Genomic DNA, 19,385 nt, shown 5'->3' on the forward strand with positions numbered 1-19,385 from the left:
GGACTCTACAGTTATTGACACTGGAAAAAACTTTACCCTCTGTCCCTGGGATTCTCCAGGCAAGAATACTGGAGTGGGTTGCCATTTCCTTCTCCAATGCATGAAAGTGAAAAGTGAAAATGAAGTCTCTCAGTCATCCCCGACTCTTAGCGACACCAAGGACTGGAGCCTACCAGGCTCCTCCGTCCATGGGATTTCCCAGGCAAGAGTACTGGAGTGGGATGCCATTGCCTTTTCCGAACTGTAAGAGAAAGCTTTCACAAACAAAGAACTGAGGTGAGCACTCTTCCCCTCAAGCCACAGTTTCAAAAGAAAATGCTGGCATCCCAAGGAGAAAGTATTTATATTAAGACTAAAGAAGAATCTCTGTACATGACAAAAAGTACCTTGGGTTATGTATTCCAATACAGTGGTAGAAGACTAGCAAGCCTTGCTATATGTTCGTGCTCTACTCTGCATTTTCTTTATTCTTCAACTTCCTGGAAATCAACATATTTTGTGATTGAGACAAGGAAGGCATATTCATCACTATGATACAATTTTTTTAATTTCACAGTCTATTTGTTGCCCTAGATACTGGACACTCAGTCATGTCCGGCTCTTTGTGATCCCTACACTATACTACTATGAACAATTGATTTCAAATTCAAAATTAAATTTTAATATGGTGAACAATTAACTTGCTTTCTAGATAATTACCTGAAATATCACCACTATTACATTATTCTTTACTGATTTTTTTTGCTAAGTTCCTAGTGGATAATTCTTTCTGTAGTATTCTAAGAGGCTCACATTTAGAGTGCCTCAAATTATTACTTTCCTTTAGATTTAAAACAAGAACCTAAACACCACTGAACCAAACTTTCTTCCTACCACCAGGAACAGGTGATTAGTGAAAGATGGGTATAAATTCCATTTGTCTATGACCTATCTCCCATTACCAGGTGTCTTCCCCCAACATACCCTTCTATAAGGAAGAAGAACCCACCAATACCTGGAAAATCTGCCACCACTGCTTCTTGGCAAATCACTGAATGTTCCTTTATGCAGTAAAACAGAGCCTTACATGATTTCTGTGACTCACAGTTTCCTATTTTCACCACTGTGACGTTTAATTGAGTGATAATTATCTTAAGAGATCAAAATTCCAAAATTTACATCTTTCACTTTGTCAAGAAGTTAGATGATTCAAACTGTATTCAATTAGTTTAAGATGGAAATATCCAGATTTAACTGTCATAACTTACGTTGACACCAAAAGTATTATGGAACATAATACATGAGGATAAATGAATCTATATGCACAATACTTTTTCCCTCCAAAGTGAAAGACTCATGAAAAAGGAATTATGCCTATATTGAGTCATCATTTTGTACTGAAACATCAAATATCAAACTTGTAATGAAAAATGTACTATTATATTAAAATCTGTATGTCAATTTTTGTTTCTGAAACCAATAGTGTAAAGAGAAAAGATTTAAGAAAGATACTCTTGAGAGTTAACAGACATTTTGAATCAAAATAAAACAAAATGTACCAAATTTTAATACACTAAAAAATAAACATTTTATTAAAGAAAGTCTGAAAAACATATGCACCAAAACAAAAGTGACTACGAATGCTAAATAAAAAACCTTCAAAAAATGTGTACCACATGATTCAACGTTTTAACTTTATATATAAAAGCTATACTATAAAATACAAAGCTAAACTATTAGAGTACTAACAATACTATTCATATAAAGAAACTTAACAGTAGTAAAATATGAATACATAAGATGCTTATTTTTGGTCCTTTCGGAAAAACAAACTAAGATTTTTTTTTTTTTAAACACAGCTCCAGGCACAAAAATAGAATATAAGATGACAACTGCAACATTCTTAGTGTTTATCCTTGTAATTCTTTAAATGTCACCAGTCATAATAGCAATGAATTCCTCTTGATTTACTGTGATAAGAAAGAAAATGTAAGTCAGAAATACAAATTTTTTTCAGAGAACACTTTTACTATTTTACACTAAGTATTTTTAAATTTTATATTATACAAAATTCTTAATAAACCAAGACATAGTATTTTGCTTTTACTTCTTTGTAGCAAATTGAATACATTAAATTGAATTTCATGAATACAAAAATATATAAAATATAATAAACATAAATATTCTATAATATTAACTAAAGTATCCAAGTTACAAAAAACCCATCATAATCATTTATACACACAATAAAATAGTTTTAAAAGCTTGTTATTTTAAATTTCTTAGATGGTTAAGCTCTCTTGATAATCTTTATTCCACTAGTTCATTTAACAAACACTTTCTGAATAAATAAGCTTAAATATATCATACATGTAAATTAGAATTATGAAGGATGAAAATAGAAAAAATGTCAACTTGTTTTTGGAACTTTTACAGACATAAAAGCCTCTGTTTAAAAGAAAACAAAACTGAAACATAGTTAAAGAAAAAACAGTGCAAAAAAAAGCTATAAGGAATTAAGAAGAATGAGTTGCTCAGAACCTGAGAAAGAACAACCAATTCATGCATTCAATATTAAACATCTACAACACAGTATGACAGACAGTGGAACAGAATACAAAACCTATAATACAAAACTCAAAATACTTTCAATGATTTTATAAACTGCAGTATTGATTTTTCACCTTTGCAGTTCAAGGAATACGCTTCAGTATCTTATGACAGCTATTACCCCTTTCCCTCTCTAGTTATAAAACATAATCAAAATATATTAAAACTTTGAACAATTTCATCGATATGCACCTTCTTTTAAGAACCCCTGATTTAGAAAAATCTAGAATCAGGCATCTAGACCAAAACAGCAAATAAGAGTATATTTTTAAGGAAAACAACACAAGGAAAGTGGCCTTAGAATGATTTGACTAACATCATTTTAACAGCATAACAGAGCCATAATTAAAATATTCAAAATCTGAAAAGTACTTATGTTTTCTTACTTTAAGAAAGAAAACTTAACTTCAAACTTTTTCTCTCAATTTGTAAAATCTCAATACTCAAATTTCAAATCAAGCATCATGGAGTTCTAAAACAAAACACTGGAGCATTTCAAAAGTATTTTAAACTATTCCATAATTCCATATCTAAAAACAAAATGTTTAAGTCCAAAGAAGTAAACTTAAAAGCTGGCTCAGACAGTAAAGAATCTGTCTGCAGGACAAACCTGGGTTCCATTCCTGAGTTGGGAAGATCCCCTGGAAAAGGACATGGCAACCCACTCTAGTATTCTTGCCTGTTGAGTTCCATGGACAGAGGAACCTGGCAGGCTACAGTCCATGGGGTCACAAAGAATTGGACACAACTGAGCGACTTAACTTCACTTCACACACTGAGCAACTTCATTTCACTTCACTTTGTTATCAGTAAGACTTTCAGACAATTAGGAGGATCGGTGATGCCTTCATACATTTGGTTTTATAACCTTCTCTATCAATCCTATCTTATATCAAGTTCCTTTATTTAATAATTCTAACATAATGCCTACCTTAAAATAAGCATTTGATAAACTATATATTGAATCAAACAAATATGCCACTTCATTTTTTTGTACACTACCTTTTCAAACAAAATTTTCATCAGTCATTTTATAGGGTAAATCTTATTACATTTTATTAAAATTAAAAAATTTCAGGGAAATTAAGTAGATTAATTACCTTAGAGACTATCTGGCTTCAGAGGGGAAATAACAAATTTTAACATCTGAAGTGCCAGTTGAATACTTTACTAACACATTGCTTCCTATAATAATATGTAACTTAAAAAACTCTATAAACATAGAAAACTAATATTTTACTTTATAGCATAAGAGGCAATACAGTATTATGGTTAAAAGCATATTCTTTGTCATTATGGAGATTTGAGTTTAAATCTCACTCTGCTGTGTTGTGATAACCTTGAATAGGTTATTAAACTCTCAGAGCTTTAGTTTCCCCATCTATATATTCATCTATCCTAAGCATAAATATGTAAAACAATGTATTTACTTCACAAAAGCTATTATGAAAATTAAGTGACATAATCCACAAGGTAACATTATAAGCACAGAATATAAAATATATTAAGTACTAAATAAATGTTAAAGGGATTTCCTGATGGCTCAGATGGTAAAGAGTCTGTCTGCAATGTAGGAGACCCAGGTTTGATCCCTGGGTTGGGAAGATCCCCTGGAGAAAAAAATGGCAACCCACTCCAGTATTCTTGCCTGGAAAAATCCCATTGACGGAGGAGCCTGGCGGGCTACAGTCTATAAGGTCGTAAAGAGTCAGACATGACTGACCAACTTCACTTCACTTCAAATGTTAACATTCATAATTATTTAGAAGATGGTCCACTTGGAGTTTTTTAATGTTGCTACTGTTTTTCAAAAAGATTTATTGTGTTTTAGTTTATATATCTTGGGAAGGAGTCTTTCTATATCATTACCACAGCTTTATTTAGAGAAGCAATCCTGTACCTAGTACAGGTAAAACAAACTGTTTTACCCGTATAATACTGTATAATACCTCTGGTCTTTTGACACATTAGTAGCAGGAGTATGAAACAGATATACCAAGATTCTCTCTACCACTGAAGACAGTATGTTACATAAAGGAACTCATTTAAAGCTGCTGCCGCTGCTGCTGCTGCTAAGTCGCTTCAGTCGTGTCCGACTCTGTTCGACCCCAGAGACGGCAGCCCACCAGGCTCCCCCGTCCCTGGGATTCTCCAGGCAAGAACACTGGAGTGGGTTGCCATTTCCTTCTCCAATGCATGAAACTGAAAAGGGAAAGTGAAGTCGCTCAGTCATGTCCAACTCTTAGCGACCCCGTGGACTGCAGCCTACCAGGCTCCTCCATCCATGGGATTTTCCAGGCAAGAGTACTGGAGTGGGGTGCCATTGCCTTCTCCGCATTTAAAGCTAACTCAGAGTAATAATCAACAGCTAGGGAAGACACAAACATTTTTTAACTATGAAGGCAGTGGATTATAAATCCAAATATTAGAGTTAGAGCTTAAGAAGTCATTTAAATTTTCTCAAGTTTCAATCATCTCTGTTTTAAAATATAACTAATTATGTTGATTCTCTTCAAAGAGCTAGTACTAAAAATAGAAAAGTTGTATGCATGTATGCTAAGTCACTTCAGTAGTGTCCAACTCTTTGCGACCCTATAGACTGTAGCCCACCAGGCCTCTCTGACCATGGGATTCTCCAGGCAAGAATACTGAAGTGAGTTGCCATCCCCTCCTCCAGAGGATCTTTCCGACCCAAGGATCAAACCCAAGCCTCCTGCATTGCAGGCAGATTCTTTACCGCTGAGCTAACCGGAAAGCCCCAGAAAAGTTGTATAATGCTCAGTAATAGTCACATAAATATAATGGGAAAGCATAATAATGCACAATTCTAACAATCTACAAATCTGTGTTGATCACCAGTTGCTACTATCTTACCTCCTTATTGAAGCATCCCAGTATTTCCAAGGTTATATAAATATACGTATATACATATAAATATATATATTCATGTAAAAATGAATAGTTGGTACTATAGCAACATATATCTACTGTAACACACACTCCTGCTCACTACTTAAGTCTATAAACATCACAGTACTCATCACGTTCAAGAAAACGCAGGAGAATATAAACATGAAAAAGAAAAAAAAAAGGAAAACAAGTTTACACTTAATGCTAGGCATGTTCAATTATCTCCATTTCATAATCATAACCACCTTGAAAGGTATTAAAGTTGATTTTTGTAAATAGGAAAACTGAGACTCAGAAATGTAACAACCTGCACAAAATTACAGAGCTACTAAGTAAGTGGTAGAGATTCAATTCAAATCCAGGCCTGTATGATTCCAAAGCCTCAGGCTTTTTGCACTGTATGATTCCATACTGCTCTTCAGTGGCTCACAATATAATTGAAAAGACACATATGTATATAACTAACAGAAGGCAATGTATAAAAGGTCAAAAAAGATTGTTTCGCTAAATGGGCCCTCAATGGAAATCTCATCATTTACAAATAGAGATCAATGAGGGAGGCTTTGGGGAGTTTAAGATGAACCTGAGATAACGACTAACATTTTCGCAGACAGAACCTGGCAATTAGATTAAAGAACAGCATGATGAAAGGCACAGCATAAAAGGACAGGATGGAATATATTCTGTCAAAGTATGTATACTATATAAGTAGTGAGGGTTAGAGTAAAAAGAGGAAGAATACAGTGGAAAATAAAACGAGATAGCTGTTGTAGGACAGATCTCATATAGGCACTAAAGAATCATAAGTGTCTGAATATGAAAATGACATCACCAAACTTGCATTTTAGGAAAAGAATGATATTAGGATGAAAACAGAGGCTTAGAGGCATAGAGGAGGCAATTAGGAGGCTACAAGAGACTCTAAGTCAGCAAGAGCAGGGACAACATCAGCCTCTTATTGGGCAGCACTGGTCAGCACACAGAACTGTGTACCAGCAGGCATTCAAGGAAATAATGAACGAAGCTATGATATTATAAAATTCCAACAAAGAAATTAGGGCCTGAATTAGGACAGCAGCAGTAAATAAAGAAATAAAACTTCAAAATATTTGAAGGGAAGACTCAAACTTAAGACATGCATAAAGGTTGAGAAAGAAAGCATTAAAGGATGAAATTTACTGAGAGGCTGAAATTTTGGAGATATTTCACCCTCAAAGAAATATAATATGAGGTTCCACACTTCAATACTTTCTTGAAGTGTGGAACCTCATATTATAACCTGTACAGTTAGTTTTAAAGATCTGCTTCATTTCAAGCCAAGTATGTGTGATACTTATGCAAAAAGCCCATTACAGAATGAACAACATTTACACTAAATAAAGGGACAGTTTGCAAAGGGTCTTGAAAATCATTTGGTTTAAAAAAAAATTACTTATGTGTACAAGTAGGAATATTTGGAATATATGTTTTACTCAAAACTTACTTTCTCCATCACCATCTTTATCAAATTCTTCTATCATAGCCCGAAGTTCTTCATCACTCATGTTTTCACCCAATTCTCTGGCAACACGTCGCAAATTCCTCAAGCTTATTTTACCAGAATCATCATCATCAAATAGTTTAAATGCCTTCAGTATTTCTTCATGTGGATCTCTTTCCAATATCCAGTCTGTCACTATAGTTAAAGAGAGATGAAAAGTAAACCTTCACAGTCACAAAGGCATTCATTTGTAAAATCAACTAATTATTAGATGAGAATTAAAACTGTGAAAGTAGTTTGGCAATAAAAACGCCAAACCAAAGTACAAAATCCCTGAGATAAAACCTAAAATCAGAAAAGCCAAATCCATATTTTAGAATTTAACCTTCACATTATCTACAATTTATCCTATTATATGGCTTCCCACGTGGCTCAATGGTAAAGGATCTGCCTGACAAGCAGAAGACATGGGTTCGAAGCCTGGGCCAGGAAGATCCTCAGTGAAGGAAATGGCAACCCACTACAGTATTCTTGCCTGGGAAATCCTGTAGACAATGGAGCCTGGTACATTACAGTCCATGGGGTCGCAAAAGAGTCAAACACAACTTGTGACTAAACAATAATATTCTATTTTAAGAGTAAGCATAATTATATTACACAGAAGCAAATTTTTGAAAACTATATTTATACCATATTTATTTAAGGTCTACTATTAAGAACTGTACTAGGTTCCACTGATATCAAGCACACAAGTCTGGGAGTTCGTAACCTAGTTGTAGAGATGACATACCAACAGAACAATCAAAACCAACTAAAAATTGTTTGCTGGCTAAACTTAATAGTAATACTGATTGTTCTCCAAATTTAACACAACTTAAAAACAAATTTCCCTAACAAATTTACAAAATTAACTGTCACCATTAATAAAGACACAATTTCAGATAGTATATGAAAATTCTGCTCGTATCTTCATAACTTAGAAGAACCCCTTGGTTTCTCAAAAGAAGTTCCTAAAAGGATAGAATCTGATTGTAGTAAGAATAAAAAAGTCTGGAAAGGAGATCTCTCTAAAGTCAAATCCATTCTGTTCAGCAAGATAGTAACTATCAGACAGCTAAATTAAAATTAAATGTGAGCAATTTCAGGCCTCAATAGTAACAATTATTTAATATATTAAATTTAACAATATATAATAAGAGTGAGCTTAATATTTTCATAAAACCACAGTCTTTAATCAATAGCCACAACAACAAAACTTTTTAATATGTGGTATAAAACTTTTTAAGTTATTAGATAAAATTCTGAAAATATCAAAGTAAAAATCTTTGAAGTAATTCTACATGTTAATCTACCACTACAACAAGAGCCATTTATGATTTTCACTGTGCCATTAAAAATAACTCCATCCTGTGAGGTTTACAGAATCATTAAAAATTTGCAAAGGCTTACAGACGGAAAACACTGGAATATTTAATGCACCCAAAAGAAAAATACAATTCAAGTCCCCCACAAACTGTTGCTATGCTGCTGTCTGCATCATATATGGTTGAATGAGCTTTAGAATAAGCACCTATTCAAGATAATGTTAAATCATCTACACATATATTCAATAATTTTCTTTTTTTCCTCTACAATAATTTTCTTTTATCCATTAATTTTATACAAAAGTCTTCCAAGTAACTAATTGAAGTATATTACTCTAAGTATGCAAATCATCAAAGCTCATAAATATTCAGTTAAAAAGGAGTTGGCATATATACAGCCATAACACCAAAATAAAATACCACACTTAACTTTATGGCTCATACTCAACTTATTTTGAATTTAGTCCCAACAAAAAAGCAGGACAAGGAAAAAAAAAAAGTGTTAAGAAATTTTCTTCACCAATTAAATAATTTACATGACAGGTGAACCAAAAAAGCAGCTTGCTGAAAATATTAATGTACTTAAAGAAGCAACAGGGTGATCTGGGGAACAGATGGGGTTCCAAGATGTATAAATTCCTATCCCAATGGTGCTTTAATTGTGTTAGTTACTTCAGACTTGTGTGTCTATAGAATCTTTTATCAATACTTTGCCTTAGAATGCAACTTTTCTTTGGAAGTATAAATACCCATCATTCTGGACAGCTAACACATTTTAACTTCATGATGACTCCCCTCCATGCCTTCATGTTCTATTCTTGCTCTACAAAGTAGAATTATAACATATATTTTTTTCAATGAAAATAAATCAACAGAAAGGCAGTAAAGGTGGGTTGAATCTATTTCACAAATTTCTGTCCATGTAACTCTATTTTCAAATGACTTAATTATACTATCAGAAATGTACTCACTCAAAATAGTTAGATCTTATACATTGTAAAAATCACTTAAGGGTCCTCTACTCGTGCCCACCAGAGTCTATGAGCATGCACTGACCAGAGTCCACGAATTCAATACTCCAAGCCCGTCCAGAGGTCCCCGATCCCAGCTTTCTATGCTTCAAAAACACTAAGAACAATACCCCTGCATCAGTTTTTACTATAGCCAATCACCTTTCATGCCTAGATCACGGATCATACCCAAAGCGCCTTTAGCCCAAATAATCACAAAGTCCACATCTATAAGAAGGACGGGGTCCACTGGGTGAAAGTTCAGGAACTCAAGGAGCACAATGGACACATCACAGGTCCCGACTGGGCTCCCAAGGGTGACCATACCATCACTTGCGGGGCCCACCGCAATACCTACATCTGGAGTCAGAAAGATGGTGTCTGGAAGCTAACCCTGGTGATCCTGAGAACTAACCATGCAGCCACTTTCATCAAGTGAGAACAGATTCACCATGGGCAGCAGGGCATGACTCATCTTTGTTTGGTACTTCGAGTCTGAAAATGACTGGTATGTGAGCAAGCACGTTAAAAAGCCCACCCGCTCCACGGTCCTCAGCTTGGACTGGCATCCCAACAACGTTTTGCTGGCAGTGGGATCCTGTGACTTCAATGAAGAGTGCTTTCTACCTACATTAAAGAAGTGGATGAGAAGCCAGCCAGTACGCCCTGGGGTGGCAAAATGCCTTTCAGTCAGCTGATGTCAGAGTATGGAGGCAGGGCACACGGGCTCAGCTTCTCGGCCAGCGGCAGCCGCCTGGCTTGGGTCAGCCACAACAGCACTGTGTCCACTGCCAACGCCTCAAAAAGCATGCAAGTCTCAACCCTAAAGGTGGAGTTCCTGCCCCTCCTGAGTGTGTCGTTTGTCTCAGAGAATAGCATCGTGGCTGCTGGCCATGACTGCTGCCCCATGCTCTTTAACAAGAACAATCACAGCTGCTTGACCTTCGTCACCAAGCTGGACATCCCCAAACAGAGCATCCAACACAATATGGACAAGCGGGCCGTGACTGAGGACCGCAACACGGCCCTGGAGACACTGCACCAGAACAGCATCACTCAAGTCTCTATTTATGAGGTGGACAACCAAGATTGTTGCAAATTTTGCACTAATGGCATTGACAGAGGCATGACCATTTGGGATTTTAAGACCTTAGAATCTTCCAGCCGGACCCTTCGGATAATATGAAGATGAGCAGACTTCCACGCAGGATGCGTGGGGCAGCTCCACCATTTGCATCGGAGGAGAGCCACTGCCAGGAAACACTGAAGACACACACGGCGCAAACCTTGTTCTGTGTTTTGTGTGAGTATAACTAGTGAAAGCGTTGGCTTTTTAAAAGCAGCAGAGATTGAGTTTTGTTTCATGGGTTTTTTTGTTTTGTGACTTCATTCCATTCTTGACCAAAGTTTCTCTTTAAGTAGTTTATTATGGAAAATTGTCAAGACTAACTTAAAGGAAGGGCTGGGGAGGTATATAAATCATCTGCTAAAAAAAATTAAGTAAAAACACTGAATATGTTTTAAAAAATCACTTAATAGAGCAAATTAGAAAACATCACATTAAAACTTTAAACCCAAGCAGTCATATCCTAGATTACTGAGGTTACTAACTTTTTTACTCTTAACTACATCCCTTTTCTTTTCACTCTCACCACCCTCAGCACAGAAAATCTATTACAGTTGTCCCTCAGTTTCTATGGTATCCATGGGAGACTGGTTCCAGGACTTTCCTCAGATTTCAACATCTGGAATGGGTAGTATTTGCATATAACCTATGCACATACCCCTGTATACTTTAAAACATCTCTGGACTACTTACAATATCTAATACAATGTAAATGCTATGTAAATAGTTGTAAATACGACGTAGTGAAGTGAAAGTCGCATCCGACTCTTTTAGACCCCATGGGCTATACAGACCATGGAATTCTCCAGGCCAGAAGACTGGAGTGGGTAGCCTTTCCCTTCTCCAGGGGATCTTTCCAGCCCAGGGATGGAACCCAGATCTCCCACATTGCAGGCAGATGCTTTACCAGCTGAGCCACAAGGGAAGCCCAAGAATATTGGAGTGGGTAGCTTATCCCTTCTCCAGCGGATCTTCTCAACCCAGGAATCATTGCAGGATTCAATTCCTGGGTCTATTCTGATTCAGAGTAATTTGTCCCAAAGTGGGTTCGATCCCTGGGGTGGGAAGATCCCCTGGAGGAGGGCATGTGGGTTGCCTGGAGAATCCCCATAGACAGAGGAGCCTGGCGGGCTATACTCCATGGTGTCATAAAGAGTCAGATACGACTGAGCAACCAAGCACAGCACAGCACATAAAACATATATTCATCTGTGGTCAGTCATTATTTTAAAATAATCAAAAAATGAAGAGAAAACATGGTTCTTAACTATTCCCAAACAGTAATAAAATTTTATCTGACAGTTGATATTCTTAATAAGTGGCCTGAGGATAGCTAAAGTATGTGCTGAGCCTGTGAAAAGGTTGATCTTTGAAAGTCAGGGTGAAGTTTATTCATGAACATTTATTCTAGAAGGAACCCAGTATTTCTGCTCTATTAGAAACACAGAAGAGATGGAGGATCAGGAAAGGTAGAGATGACATAGGACTCTGGCTTCAGCTGCTAATAAAATCAAAATTTTAAAACTGTATCCACTTAAGATGAAATAATGTGTTTTATAAAATTATTAGAGGCAATTATATAGTGCTTAGGGCTTCCCTGGTGGCTCAGAGGTTAAAGCGTCTGCCTGCAATCTGGGAGACCTGAGTTCGATCCCTGGGTCAGGAAGATCCCCTGGAGAAGGAAATGGCAACCCAGTCCAGTATTCTTGCCTGGAGAATCCCATGGACGGAGGAGCCTGGTGGGCTACAGTCCATGGGGTCGCAGAGTCGGACACGACTGAGCGACTTCACTCACTCTCACTCATATAGTGCTTAAAATAACCTACAACCAGGTGGCACTAGTGGTAAAGAATTTGCCTGCCAATGCAGGAGACACAAGAGACGCCAGTTCAATCCCTGGGTTGGGAAGATCCCCTGAAGGAGGAAACGGCACCCCACTACACTATTCTTGCCAAGAGAAGCCCTTGGACAGAGGAGTCTAGCGGGCTACAGTACATGGGGTCACAAAGAGTAAGACACAACTGAGCGTCAACATACACAGGAAAAGGTAATGAGAAAAATACAAATACATGGAGTAGAATACTTTTTATGCTTCAATAATACACATACATCACATTTTCAAGCCATTAAAACAAAGACTAATTTTTTAAGTAATAACAAACACTTAATTGGCTCAGCTGGTAAAGAATCTGTCTGCAGTGCCCGGGAGACCTGGGCTTGATCCCTGGGTTGGGAAGATCCCCTAGAGAAGGAAAAGGCTACCTCCTCCTTAGTTCTCTCCTGGCCTGGAGAATTCCATGGACTAGATAGTCCACGGGGTCTCAAAGAGTCAGACACAACTTACCAACTTTCACTTTCAATTGAACTTACTATATACTAAGGCTCTTTTGTTAAACACTTCACATATTTTTAACTTATTTATTCCTAAGAACCCTATGAGATAGTACAACCATTCCCATTTTATAGCTGAAAATGAGGCAGAGAGAAGTAAAATGACCAAGTTACACAGCTAGCAGGTGGCAAAACCAGGATCTAAACCCAGGCAATCTGATTCCAAAATGTCCATGCTAAACCACTACACTGGACCAAATTTATTTGAAGTATAGCTCTTTCCTAGTAGTATCATTCCTATTGTATCCTGAACCTTGTTTCTATAAACAATCTAGTTGAAACTTTCGGAGAAGGCAATGGCACCCCACTCCAGTACTCTTGCCTGGAAATCCCATGGACGGTAGGCTGCAGTCCATGGGGTCACTAAGATTTGGACATGACTGAGCGACTTCCCTTTCACTTTTCACTTTCATGCATTGGAGAAGGAAATGGCAACCCACTCCAGTGTTCTTGCCTGGAGAATCCCAGGGACGGACGGAGACGGGTGGGCTGCCGTCTATGGGGTCACACAGAGTTGGACACCACTGACGTGACTTAGCAGTAGCAGCAGTTAAAACTTTTGCTAAAATCATAAACCCCAAAAGCTTCAATACTGGGAAAATGAAATGGCACTATTCCTCTTCTCAAGTAAATTCTACAAATTAGAGAAAAAAAAGAAGATGCTCTCCAAAGGGACAGGCTCCTTTCCAAATAATCATCTATTAATTGGAGATCTTCTCTGTGGTGCTTTTTTTGTCTTCTAGATTTTTTTCCTTTAATTTCCCTCTTCCTCGCTTTGGGTTCAAATTTTCAGATTTGAAAAAAATTACTAACGATGCAAATCTATTTTTTTCCACACATACTAATTGCTATTCCTTTTCTTTCTCATATTACTTCTTGTTGAATACTTAAAGGTTTCTTTGTATATGTCTGTGTGTAGCTGAATTTTCCTAGATTCTTAGAATATCAAAAACTAACTAAATATTTAGGATTAGGATACTATTATTATTTAGGATATTATTTAGGATATTATTATTTAGGATTATTAGGATATTATTACTAACTAAGTATTAGGATATTAGAAGGATTTCCCTGGTGATCCCATGGTTAAGAATCTTCCTTGCAATGCTGAGGACATGCGTTCGATCCAGGAACTAAGATCCCATAGGCTGCAGAGCATAAAGCCCACACACTGCGACTACTCAGCCCAAGTGACACAATAAGAGTGTCTATGTACTACAATGAAAAATCCAATATGCCACAACTAAGATCCAACACAACCAAATAAATAAATTAAATATTTTTTAAAATGAACAAAGGATTTGAATAGACATTTAAAATAATAATAATATGCTTAGATTATGACCCAGCTGGTCGTTCTAAAATGTTTTCTTCTGCTCCCAGTCTAGCAACTGCCACCCTTACTACAATCTTCTCCCCACCAGTGACTTTAAAGAGATGACTTTATTCATTGAGCTCAAGGTCATCTACAGTATGCAGCCCTGCTCATATGCTTTGTCAACCTGAAGGCATGTACTTCATACATGGCTAAAGATACCATATCTTTAGATATGGTAGTTTGGTAGATACTGCTACCAATTTCTTCTTCTCCCACCGTGCCAATGAAAATCACATATTTGGATAGTCTTGGGAAATATTTTCTAAACAAAAATACACCAAATCTTATCTTTTCCTCTAAGAAAATAATTTCTCGACCATTCTTAGTTTTATCACATAATATAGGTACCCATTACGTAGAAAGACATCTTCCTGTAACAAGCAACACAACAGTTGCTTGGTTAAAATCTTCAGAACAAAGCAAAAGACAAAATGATAAATCTCATTTACAGTGAAGCTACAAATCTTTTCTTTGAAAATTAGCAAAAAAGAAAGAGCACCCCAAAAAAAACACCAAAAATAAGATGTACATTATATAGCAATGTTCAATGACAAAATTCCATAACCCAGAGAATTTTAGAAATACTGATAGTATCCAGATAATTTCCTAACAACTGTTGATTACAAAGACTTTTGTAAAACAGTGTTTACAAAACTGTAAAAATACACACCAACTTCATTGAAATCCTCAAAGGTTATTTTCCCAGTGGCTTCTCTGTCATAATCTTTAAGAATCTTCAGTACATCGGCTTTTTTTACATCAAACCCCAAGGCTCTCATTGCCACCTTTTGGATTAAAAGGGAAAAGCAAATTATAAAAAATTTTTACAAAATAAGTGAATTCCAATTCTTCAGTTCTTAAAACTTAAAAGATGACAACATATCAGTAAAGCATATTCTTTCACATGTTTTGTCTCTAAAATAACAGTGACAGTTTTTCTTCATTAATAAAATTAAATGGCATTTCTTTTCATTTTTATGTATCCCTTTTTTAATATGACAAACTAATCAATGAGTGTTTATAGAATATATTGTACAATGTATTGACTTTACTGCACAGATAATTTTAACAAGTTATTTTTTTCTCAAAGGATTAACAACCAAATTTTTAAAAAAGGCATAGCATAAATATTAAAAGTTATACAACAGAAGAGATTAAAAAATTAAAATAAGAATTACTCAACATGATTAGTTATCAAGTAAGTTATCAACTACTTACTGCTATCAAGTAGTCACAATCCCAAACTTAGAGAAAGAAAAGATCTAGTTAATAGTAACAAAGAAGAAGAGATGTTATTATTAAAGAAGTCTTACTGGAGAGATACAAGTTGGATGAAGTGGAGTAGAAGGGCATTTAGAAAAGAATGACTAGTACTAAAACACACAAAGAAATACACAACAGGCTTGAACACAGTGAACAGAGCACTTTACCTTACCTGAATGGGGAAAGAGCAGGTGGAAAAAAAGCAGTTAGCAAATGAGAAAAGTATGTGGTAGTAAAAGTGTGGGAGGCATTCAATGCAAATGAAAAAAATCTGAACTCAATCTAGTGTACAATGAGGAGCCACTAAGCATTTATGAGCAATGAATAACATGATGAAAGAATTTTAGAAAGATGAATCTAATGATAGTGTACAGGAAATGGAGAAACCATGTAGGAAGTTCCAGATACAAAAAACCACAAACCAAGATAATAAGAATGGCCACAAATAGAAGAGACAGGAAGTAAAGTGAAGTGAAGTCAAAGTCGCTCAGTCGTGTCCGACTCTTTTCAATCCCATGGACTATACAGTCCATGGCATTCTCTAGGCCAGAATACTGGAGTGAGTAGCCTTTCCTTCTCCAGGGGGATATTTCCAACACAGGGATCAAACCCAGATCTCCAGCACTGCAGGCGGATTCTTTACCAGCTGAGCCACAAGGGAAGCCCATTATAAAGGAAGAACTGATCAAAGCTAGGTAACTAAAACAGAGGGAAAAGTAAGCTAAAGAGCCACAAGGATACTACCTCTCTCATTGTGCTGAGTTTAAGATCCAAACTATCTTAAACATCAATTTCCCCTTGATTCTTTATAAAAAATTCTAAAACTTAAAACTGATATTTTTCCCCACTAGCACTGCATCAACACCAGACACCACTTATATCATTTGAATAAGAGAAAATAGGTTGAGACTGTTACTAACATGTTTAAATTAAAAAACAAATAACACTGCCTCAATCTGAGAAATGAATGAGTCACAAAAAAAGGAAAAAAACACACAATGGGAAGAGGAATATGGTTAGAACTGTTTAAATCCTACAATTTCAAATATTTTAACTATGTGAATGAAAAATAAGCCCCTCTACAGGAATATATTTTTACATTTAAAATATTATTCATTTTACCATGTGAAAGGGAGTTTCTAAAAAGATACAAGTACTACTCAACTATATTATAGCACTTAACAGTAAATGTTTAAAATGGTTTACATTTCCAAAACCAGTTCAATTAAAATATTTAGAAATGCATTTTTAATCAGCAGACAAAAATGCAAAACATTTTAATAGAAAAGATATATTTTAAGTGTATTACCTTTAATTCATGATAATCTATTGCTTCATCTTTGTCTGTGTCAAATAGTTCAAAAGCATCTTTAATTTCTTGTTTCTGTTCTTCAGAGAGTTCTCTTCTTTTTTTCCTCTTTGTTTTGTCTACTACAAGGTCATTTCTATGAAATGATAAGAAGAAAGTCTGTTTAGTCCACCTTAATCCTATTGTCATATGCTTCTAAATGATAAAATTCCAAAAATGCAACCAAAAAATTAGCCAATGAATAATGTTTTAAATTTCTAAAAAGTATTTTGTAAAAACATAAAGAAATTTCCTAACATGAGTCAAAGCCCTGCTCATTCCACTAAGCTGCTTTAAATTTATACCTCCCTAAAACTGAAAAGTTTTACAGTTTTAAAAGGTTATTAAAAGAAATGAGGACCTAGTTTTTCCTTCTTCCTAGCTTTGTATTTATTCCCACTAATATTACTGTGGAAGAAACAAGAAGTGTGAAAAAGAAAGTTCTGTCAGAAACCCCAACAAAAAACATAACACCCATACTTATTCTCATCATTCTACAATATAGACTGTTTAAAAAAAAGAATTCAATTCACAATTGATCTCTATATATTAGGTTTACTTTTATAGTGCTTAGAATTATCAATAGTATTGCAAAAAAAGTCTAATTCATCAATTAATTTACAAGCTATTTTGGCACTGTTAGACTACACATTTTAAACTGTTTGGCACTTTTTTGTAATTTCTCCCATTGATATTAACAAATCAGCCAAAATAATGAACGTAAGCATACCACGAATATAAAACACCAAAAAAGTACTTAATATTTGTGGTATTTTATTTATAAGGTGAAGAGTCAATTGTCTTGTAAATCTCAGCATATACATTTAGACAGTTTCTCACAAACTCTGAAAAAACTTAAAGTAAAAAAAGTAATTTACTTTAAAAACTAGAAATGTATTCCTTAAGAGGTGCCAATATAAGCGTTCCAAATTTTCAAATGGGGCTTACAACACTTGTACAAGTTTTGAAACAAGAATTCTATAAACTTTAAAAATGTAAAAACCAGTTGACTTTTATTCTCTGAAATCTACTCTAAAAAGGCAAGAGATGACTAGGAAATGACCAAATGAGGTTATGATAAAGCTCTTTCTTTCACACGAGACCTGAATTCACACAAGCTTGGAAACTCCGGGGGTTATTCTCTTCCCAAGATTCTGACCGGACAAAAGTTCACAACCCACCGACAGTAGATCTCATTCAAGGTTACCACGATTATCCCTCTTCAGAACTCGCTTCCTTTTTACTGAAGCTTAACTACATAAACACTTTTACGGTAAAACTTCTAGCTGTGGTTGGGAGAGGGAGCAACAAACAGTGAGTTAGAGGCTGGAAACGAATGAAAGGTAAAATGAGAAAATTTAGGAAATCTAAGAGATTACCAACTAAAATCACTAAAAGGAGCCTCTGATTATACCCTTTTGCAGGGCCCCAGGAGAAAGAGCAGAGGTTTTGCGTTATTTCCAAAATTTACGGGTAAATATGTTAGTAGGGGGCTTCCCAGGTGGCTCAGTGGGTAAAGAATATGCCTGCAATGCAGAAGACGCAGGTGTGGAAGATCCCCTGGAGGAAGGCAGGGCAATCCTCTCCAGTACTCTTGCCTGGAGAAACCCACACCCAGAGGAGCCTGGCGGGCTACAGCCCATAGGGTCGCAGAGTCTGACACGACTGAAACGACTGAGCACGCACGTTAGCAGGAGGTCGGCTGACGTGGGAGCCGTGGACAAGGCACTGAACTAAGGGATGCTCCAAGGCCTGGTTTCCCGGTTTCTCGCACAAACACCGCGCATTGAAACCTCGCGATATTTCCCTGCCTCCTCAAGACTACCACAGCCCGGCTTTTTGGCGGTCGAAAGCCAGTGCCCTGACAGAAATGACCGCCTCAGCTAAAGTGCGGGGCTCACCAGGGCCCCCAAGGGGAGGAGGTCTGGGCCCGGGAACTTTGACCAAGGATCCCGTCCCTCGTCCCAAACTGCATTCCCTTTCTCGCTTCGGCCTCCAGCTGCTTCCCTTCCACACACAACCGCCCTGGGGCCCGCTGCGAGGTGTAGAGTGCACTTGCCGCCTCCTCATTACCGACCTCAGAGCTAAACTCATTTTGTCTTCGGACTGAGACGTTCCTCTCGAGAACGATTTTAACCCCCTACCCAAAGCAGCAAGACTTCCACAGGCCGTTCGACAGACGCCAACGACCCTCAGCGGTCTCAAAAACCTCCCACAAAGCTAGACACTCCTGATCTGGATTGGTTGAAATCGCTAACGTCCTGCCCATTGAGGCGAAAGCGTCACTTGTCCTCTGCTCTCATTGGGCATATTTCACGTCAATCAAATAGATCTCCCTGCCGGCATCCCCTGCTACGCCTCTCACCCTTTAGATTGGCCTGTTGCTTTCCGCCCACCCCCAATCCTTTGAGAAGCTGAGTGTTCGCTGCACTCAGGTGGGAGGTAGCTGAGCTATGCCTCTGACCGGAAAGCCTGTGGCGTGTGGCCCAGGGTCCGGAGACCCGGCGGAAAGGGAAGGGATGAGAT

At 36.8% G+C, this 19,385-nt stretch overlaps 1 protein-coding gene and 1 pseudogene across 1 annotated transcript; one reads left to right on the forward strand and one right to left on the reverse strand.

Annotated features, from left to right (window-relative positions):
- Nucleotides 1-1,542: 1,542 nt before the first annotated feature.
- CETN3 (centrin 3) lies at nt 1,543-19,085 on the reverse strand. The gene is made up of 5 exons (XM_019965416.2): nt 18,937-19,085; nt 16,821-16,956; nt 14,919-15,033; nt 6,983-7,174; nt 1,543-1,949 (listed from the first exon to the last, which is right to left on the reverse strand). The coding sequence occupies exons 1-5, from the start codon at nt 18,951-18,953 to the stop codon at nt 1,906-1,908; spliced, it is 504 nt and encodes a 167-aa protein (XP_019820975.1). The 5' UTR covers nt 18,954-19,085; the 3' UTR covers nt 1,543-1,905.
- LOC109560793 (actin-related protein 2/3 complex subunit 1A pseudogene) lies at nt 7,191-10,539 on the forward strand (annotated as a pseudogene).
- Nucleotides 19,086-19,385: the final 300 nt, after the last annotated feature.

The sequence above is a fragment of the Bos indicus genome, chromosome 7, assembly GCF_029378745.1.
Source record: "Bos indicus isolate NIAB-ARS_2022 breed Sahiwal x Tharparkar chromosome 7, NIAB-ARS_B.indTharparkar_mat_pri_1.0, whole genome shotgun sequence".
NCBI lineage: Eukaryota > Metazoa > Chordata > Mammalia > Artiodactyla > Bovidae > Bos > Bos indicus.

What these genes read in the sequence shown, in the direction of transcription:
- CETN3 (XM_019965416.2), bottom strand. An exon ending in TAGATTATCATGAATTAAAG is followed by an intron (nt 15,034 to 16,820) that starts GTAATACACTTA and finishes TTAATCCAAAAG; the next exon opens with GTGGCAATGAGAGCCTTGGG. An exon ending in TGAGGATTTCAATGAAGTTG is followed by an intron (nt 7,175 to 14,918) that starts GTGTGTATTTTT and finishes CTTTAACTATAG; the next exon opens with TGACAGACTGGATATTGGAA.